Source organism: Penicillium paradoxum (genome assembly GCF_028828445.1).
Source record: "Penicillium paradoxum strain IBT 22861 chromosome Unknown utg000005l_segment0_segment0, whole genome shotgun sequence".
Classification (NCBI taxonomy): Eukaryota; Fungi; Ascomycota; class Eurotiomycetes; order Eurotiales; family Aspergillaceae; genus Penicillium; species Penicillium paradoxum.
In genome coordinates, this window is record NW_026643183.1 from 2,109,012 (window position 1) to 2,116,263 (window position 7,252).

Below are 7,252 nucleotides of genomic sequence, written 5' to 3' on the forward strand. Positions count from 1 at the left end.
GACGTCCATAATCCCCTTGGTGTACTCCATATTTCTTTCCTAATCATAGCGATGTGCGTCGCCGTCACTACCAGTGGTAGAAATGAAAAGAATGAATGAATTCTCTACGTTCTAGCCCACTCTACCTAGGCGTGACAGCCGCATCCTAAGCTTTTCTACCAGACTGTGTTTCGTGATGAAAATCACGAAGTCAAGGTGGCGATTTCAGTGCCTTGAAACCAGCTTCTAAAAACAAGAAACGCCCGCAAGGTCAAGCTCATGCACATTTCCCCAGTTTTTCTCCAGCTTGCGGATAGCCCGATGTTGTCCGTACCGACGCAAAAATCGATAGACCGCAACATATGCACTATTCAAAGATCCCACAACCCACCCGTGATGAATACTAGCCGCCTCTCCTACAATATGGAACTTGCCATCGGCTGCTGGGAGTGATAATGAGGGGTAGAGATTGGTGAATTGCCCGGGGGCAAAGAGTGCGAATCCTCCTGAGGAGAAGCGCGAGTTACCCCAGCAGAAGGCATGGTGATCTCGGTATAATGCTCGCAATTTTTCATAAGTGATTCCATGTTGTTGATGCTGCTCAGCAAGGTCGTGAAGAACGAGATCCAACAAATCATCACCGCCATCCTCGCCATCATCGGAGCTGGCAGTAGATGATGGCCCGATCAATGCTCCCATGCGAGAAGCATCCTGGCCCCAGGTGTATGAAGCCAGTAATACAGCCGGCTTGTCCCAGTCCTCCGCGGAGATATGTGACGGGTAGACACATTTCCTTGAAGGGAGTGTGGTTGTTGCACTCCCACCCCCTCGCATCCCACAGTCTACAATCCACCATGGATAGGCAAATTTGATGCCCACCTTGGTTGAATCATCATATCGCAGACACCGAATTGCCTCTTTTTGAATTGGGTCAAGATGTAGTGACCCGGTGTCGATTCGCTGTAGACAGCCCAATGGGACAGTGCTGAATACCGTCGCATATCCATCCCGTGCCTCTGCCTCGCCCTTACATGACACGGAAAGATCGCCGCTGCAATCGACAGCGATACGACGAACTTGCTTTCCGGTCTCAACAGTGCTGCTACTCTTTATTTGCTGACACATGCGGTCAATCACCACGGACGAGCCGCCGGCCACTGAATACCATTTTACTCCCGTCAGGCACTGCTCAGACTCCGTGAGTCCCTCAAAGTCGAACGAGTCCATAACACTCTCCGAAAAAGCTTGATCAAATGCGCCAGTCCCAGTGGTGAGACTCTCGGCAGTTTGAACAGCCATCAAATCGGACTTGTGGTTGACTCGAAGATATTCACGTGTACTCATTGCATCAGTTTGCATCAGGAGCTGGAATCCATGCACAAAGTTCCGTTGCATGATTTTCTTATATGGGCCAAATGCTTGGTTGAGCAGCGTGGTGGATGGACACTCCCCTTTGGAGCTACCAACATCACCCTTGTTCGTTTTAATCTCACGCATATGGTACTCCTTCAGTGGTACTTCCATTCGACGAAAAAGATCAAATACCCTGGACATGATGGGGATATCTGGATACCGCATAGCTCCCACATCATAGTAGTCATTGGGGGCATCGGAGAAGCGATGAGTATAGATACGGCCACCAATGCGCTCCCGATTGGCCTCGAGGATATCCCAAGAAAGATTGGGAATTCCAAGGTCTTGTAGGATCAGTGCAATATAGAGGCCTGCAATGCCGGCTCCAATAATGCATACTTTGGTGTTCCTGTCCAAGGGAGGGTCTGAGTGCCTTTCCTCCTGGTGGCTAATGCGAAGCGAAGGGGCAATCTTCTCGGCCGTGGTCACGACCCGACTACCAGCGACGCACGTTGCACATCCTGGACAGGGACAATTGGGACAGTCTAATGAGTGGACGCCCGGATGATCCAGGTCATCCTGATACAAAGACACTCGCAATGATGGACTTGCGAACAAATCACGGTATGGAAGCTGAAGCTGCATGATGCCGTCCAAAAAGGGAAAATGAGACTTTTTTGACCGAGCTACGCCGTAGGAGGAAATTATATGTAAAATGTCACTCTGATGTATGTCAAAAATTGATGAACTTGACTGGACTAGCTAATCTTCCTGTTGTCATCAATTTCCAATATTCTGTACTTGTTGCAATCCACACATACACTCAGCGTACCGCCACACTAGTTCCAACTTCCCGTCAACCAATCCCGGTGATATGATCAGCATAACGCCCCTTGCGCGAGAGGGGTAAATACGCAGGGGAAAAAGTAACAATAATGCTACGGATAATCTCGCATGGTGAGAAAACTGCCGAGTTCGATTGCGTGCATACCTGGAATCCTGTGGGCGGGACGGCGGGATGAGCATAAGCAAGCGGCATGCCCAGACTGAATACGAAAATGGAACCGGTTGGAGGGCTAGGTTGCATGAAGCTAAATGCTGAGAGGATTGAGACATGGTATGATGTGTGAATGTTACTACGCGGTTTACAGGGCCTCGGGACTCCGGTTTCTAAATGCTTTAAATTTTTTTTTTCACGGGCCAATGAGGATGGTAGATCGTTGTTGTGCATTTATAGAGAGGGTGGTTGCAAAAGTACCATATAAACTTGCTGTACGGAGTACACCGATTTCGATTGTAGATCAAGTTTACTGGCCCCAATGCACTAGGAGCGAGTCTTAAAGAACCTGGAAGCAAACGGCTGCCAAGTAAGGAAGTGAGACCGACTCAACAAAGTGGTCCCCTCTGTTGGAAACTCTATACACGTAAATTGTATACAGCGATAAGTATCCCTCTCGCCCTGATTTGCTATGGAACGACCTTGAATATAAGCACACGTAATACATCTAATATGGTGGCATACTTACGTGTAGGTATGACCCGCAAAATAGGCCCCCAGGGGCCTGGGCGAGAGATATTTGTCCAAATCCTGTCAAAATCTGCTAGATACCTAGCTCGGCCCCCGGGGCGAGAAATCCACTTCCACGCATGAATCACTAGTAATAAACGACGCACGCTTTTTAAGGGTGTACTTTGGAGTTACCTAGTGTATCTCACGCTGCAGCCTGGTTCCGTACTGGTGGTACTGCGCATAATTTAATGAATGCTCATCTTTATTATTCTGATAGGCGGGAAACCTGGTTTCCCCTTTTGGGACGTAGCTATATATACTATCCCCCGTGAGTTTTCCCTACTGAGTCCGTTTTTTTGAGGTTTGATAGAACCCAGAGTGTTGTCGGTCTCGCGTTAGCCACGATCTTGTCATGCATTTCAAGATCGTTATCGGTAAAGTTGCAACATCTGTGCTGACAGTGGATAATATCCAGGTATCAAAGACTTTTAACTTTTAGACTTTTAGTTAGACTATATTTTGCGTGGCTTCATCATTAGAGAAGAAGATCCTGAGGGACCTTCTTTCACATCGAAATGGCGTAGAATCTATCTGGAAATCAGCCATGGAACTGGAAAAAGCGAACAAATATCAGACGGAGGCACATACCGTAACGAATGTCTTATATAAGACAAGAACGCCAATGTGGCGTCCAGGACATTTGCGATATCCGAATCCCCAGTGAGAATCATACGAGTTCCACACTCGCAATTGCTCCTCAGACGCCTCAACCCAGCGTGCGGGGACAAAGTCCTCGGAATTCTCACCGTAGAGCTGAGGATGGGTGGAGACAGTGAAGGGGCTGGTGGCTACGGCTGTTCCCGGAGGCACATCCCGGTCGTGTATACGAAGTGGCCGGTCCGGTGAAGTGCGCCATCGAGGAGAGGCAGTTGCAGTGATACGCATGACTTCCCGGATACACGCATCAACGAATGGGAGAGCACAGCATTCTGCGTATGTCAGTGAGTCGGTGGAAGACGCCTTTTGAGCGAAAGCTCCATCAATCTCTTGATGGGCGCGTTCAACGGCATCTGGATGCTTCGACATTGTGTTGATCAGATAACCAAGCACGGTGGCAATGGCATATGGACCGCCAAGACTTCATGAATAGCATCAGTATCGGTGATCTCCTTTTCCCTGACTCTATGCGACTCACACATCTGAAACTAGCTGGTCTTCGATGTCCGCTAGGGGAATTCCTTCTCCTGCTGCAGACTTGACTGCCAACCATTGGTCCAACATGGAAAGCTCCATGTGTGCTTTTCTTTCCGTATTAGTAGACTCAATGCGCTTCTGAGTGATATTGTGTACTTCCTGTACGACCAGTTAGTATTTCCACACGCGAAGAAAAATAAAATAGAATAAACCAAGACATCGGCACTTACATCTGTCCATATTCCCATTCCTTTGGAATCTTCGCGGCCGCTAACAAATAGACGGCGACCTAACCATGTGTTTGTAGCCAACCAGGCAATTGGACGATATCGACTCAGTGTCCAATATCGGAAAATACGGAAGGTGCTCGGCAAGATGTTGCGTGCATCACCCTTGTGGTCTAAGAACCCAAAGGTCTCACCCAAACTCATGGGCACATACACATCAAATGCGAGATATCTGATCCAAATCAGTTCGCCGCAGGATCCAGTTAGCCAGGACGGAGAATAGGCACTTACCTAGCCCAGATACCCCAGTCCACGGGAGATTCTGCTTTAGTTTCCTCCTGAAGAATGGAGAGCAATTTGGTCAGATTCTCGTCCACCAAACCCTCAAACAATTGGACGCGGGACACCGAGAACTATATCCATCAGCAACCCATTCGCAAAAGTAAGAAATAATTACGACTTACTGCCTGGCCAAATTTACGCTTGGCTGCGGCATACTCAAGATAATTTGCCTTGTTCGTGGCTGCCCCGGGACAAGTAAAGTCTTGGGGATAATCTGTCTTGTCACTCTGGCGGTGATATACCACCGGAATTAAGTCCAGATCATTGAAAGTTATGTGATTCGGACCGCAGCGAACGACCGGGCCTATTCATGAGTTAGAAAATGAAACGATAATTTTGGGTTGCGACCTCCCCCATACCATATTTTTTATGTAGATCTTTGTACCAGTTCTTTTCTCGCCCTTTCCACACAGCATAAAAGTGCTGGAAGCTGGAAGCGGCGACCAACTTTGGGCCTGGGAATGCGGACAACGGATGGAAATATACTCGTCGCACGAAAAATCCAATAGTAATGGCCAGGCAGAGCAGCAGGGCTCTTGGGACAATCTCGAGCCAACTCATGTTGAACCGGAGATCATCTGGTAACATGGTGTTTGTAAGGAGCAAACGATATGGAATCAGGCTCGAAAGCACAATCAGATGCCCCGCGGAGAAAGCGCCACCGCCGGTGTTATCCTTGGACTGTACGGAGCAAATGTCATGCCGGTCTATGATCCCGGCATTTGTCCAGATTAGGGCCACGCGGGTGGCTCGGCGTTCCGACGGCAGGCCGGAACATGGGGGCCAACAGGCGGGGCAAAGGATCCGGTAGGAGGGGCTTGCACCTAGGCAGGTCGATTAGCTTGGTAAGATGAAGATTTCTTTTGCGACATGTCTCAGATCTTGAATTCAATTGTTGCACGGCAAAAAGAACCAAGAATTCTGCACGGGCTGGCCCAGTGTGGTGGAGACTGTTATCAATCTACTCCGTCTCCTACGCGTGTTTCAAAATGAAGATAATTGTTGCTTGCAAGTAATCTACCTCCGTATCTATCGTACGTATATTCTTTTTCTTGTCCACACAGCCATAAGCAAGTGAATATCGCTGACCAAGTGACGGGGACCGTGCATGCGGGTGAGCAGCTATGCGTAAGTCCCGGCAATGCGCATATGCTGAAACTCATTCGCTGTCAAGAACTTCTGCACCGGCTTACTCTCCCCCACTACCGAGTCAAGCAGCGGGCGCAGTAGTGCCGCACGGTCAGGCTTGGCAAAATACGCAATGGAGTATCTTTCAGGAACCAGACTTCCCTGGTTCTCACCCTGCACCAAATGAACCCGGTGGCGAGCACTATGCAGCCCTGTCCACATTTGGAGGCAATCCCCAACGTTGACAATACACTCGTGGGGGCCGGCGCTGTCAGCAGGGATGAATACCCCGCTGCCGGGAGGAGATTCCATCTCTAGGATTTCATTAGCTAAATGCCAGCAAAGATGAAACATTCCTTTCTTGGAAGGTGGTATTGCTTACCTAGACCTCCAACATTGTCTTGGAAGAGGAGGGTGATGGTGCCAAAGTCTGTGTGTGCCGCGATACGAGTGGCATTGGCAAAATCAGCCCGATCCACTGCGGGATAGTGGGTGAGACGCAGCTCGTTGGTTTGCGCTTTGTGTAGGTCTCGTAGCGAGTGAATGGGTAGCCCTAGACCAATGGAGATAGCATCTAAAATGGTTAACTCGGCATTGTAACAGGCGGTGAAAAACGAGGTCATGGCTGTCTGAAAACCATCGTGTACTCCTGCTGGGGGCCAAATGTTGGAGTACAGCGGGTCTCGCTCTGATCCAATATCGTAAGACTCCTGAGGATCCTTTGATTAGATGTATGTCACTCGAAAAACATTCGCAGAGAAAGGATGTGTGGCATATTTTATCTCTGTACCTTCATATCCTTGAGTAGTGGTTGAGCAACTGACGAGCGATAATTGGACACGGTTGATACGTTTTCCATGCCCACGGGGCTGAACCCACGGTGCGGATGGGCTGTGGGAGGATGAGGCGACTTCAGCTTGTCCTCCAACGGGAGATTGTAGAAGCCATGGCTCTAGAGAGACCACAATCAGCAAAAATATATCACAGACTTCGTATCGACAAAATACGCGCACCATTTCAAATGCGCGATCGATGCTTGCTGTAGGCACATCATGATTGATCAGGCGGACCCAGCCTGACTTGCTGAACCCAGCGATCAGTTCACGACAGAACTGGTCTCGTTCATCAGCGTTGTTGCTGTGGAATCTTGAAAAGTCAAGTTGGCCGGACATGGTTGATAGTAGTATTGTGGAAAGCGTGGAAATTGCTGCATGCGTATGGATACTGGTAGAATATGCAATGCTCCATGTAGCTAATGCATTGCGGATCGATAGATATATGTCAGACTATGGTGGTCGTATGTGATGACCGTGTGAACCCGTTGTCCCGGGAGCTGGTCTGTGGACCGTAGTGCTGAACAGGTCCTGACCCGTCCCAGTTAAGGTATATCTTACATGATTGTAATGGGTGAAACCATGTATATGACCTGCCCTTTCTGACTGTATTAGTCTCACGCGATAAACGTAAATGCAGCACCGACTGCACGCTATCGAGTGGAGTGCGACTAGGTGCATGGGGC

The 7,252-nt window shown here is 49.0% G+C and overlaps 4 protein-coding genes across 4 annotated transcripts; all 4 read right to left on the minus strand.

Moving 5' to 3' along the window:
- Positions 1-225: 225 nt before the first annotated feature.
- On the minus strand, positions 226-1,977 carry N7457_005814 (flavin monoamine oxidase family protein; the record flags this gene model as incomplete). The annotated part of the gene is made up of 1 exon (XM_057176858.1): positions 226-1,977. The coding sequence occupies one exon, from the start codon at positions 1,975-1,977 to the stop codon at positions 226-228; it is 1,752 nt and encodes a 583-aa protein (XP_057031160.1).
- A 1,463-nt stretch (positions 1,978-3,440) lies between these two features.
- On the minus strand, positions 3,441-3,928 carry N7457_005815 (Cytochrome P450; the record flags this gene model as incomplete). The annotated part of the gene is made up of 2 exons (XM_057176859.1): positions 3,441-3,452; positions 3,491-3,928. The coding sequence occupies 2 exons, from the start codon at positions 3,926-3,928 to the stop codon at positions 3,441-3,443; spliced, it is 450 nt and encodes a 149-aa protein (XP_057031161.1).
- A 105-nt stretch (positions 3,929-4,033) lies between these two features.
- Positions 4,034-5,193, minus strand: N7457_005816 (Oxoglutarate/iron-dependent dioxygenase; the record flags this gene model as incomplete). Its single annotated transcript, XM_057176860.1, has 5 exons — positions 4,034-4,195; positions 4,267-4,495; positions 4,555-4,676; positions 4,728-4,909; positions 4,965-5,193. The coding sequence occupies 5 exons, from the start codon at positions 5,191-5,193 to the stop codon at positions 4,034-4,036; spliced, it is 924 nt and encodes a 307-aa protein (XP_057031162.1).
- Positions 5,194-5,727: 534 nt separating this feature from the next.
- Positions 5,728-6,905, minus strand: N7457_005817 (Oxoglutarate/iron-dependent dioxygenase; the record flags this gene model as incomplete). The annotated part of the gene is made up of 4 exons (XM_057176861.1): positions 5,728-6,047; positions 6,116-6,443; positions 6,524-6,685; positions 6,747-6,905. 4 exons carry the CDS (start codon positions 6,903-6,905, stop codon positions 5,728-5,730), a joined length of 969 nt encoding a protein of 322 aa, XP_057031163.1.
- Between the last annotated feature and the right edge of the window lie 347 nt (positions 6,906-7,252).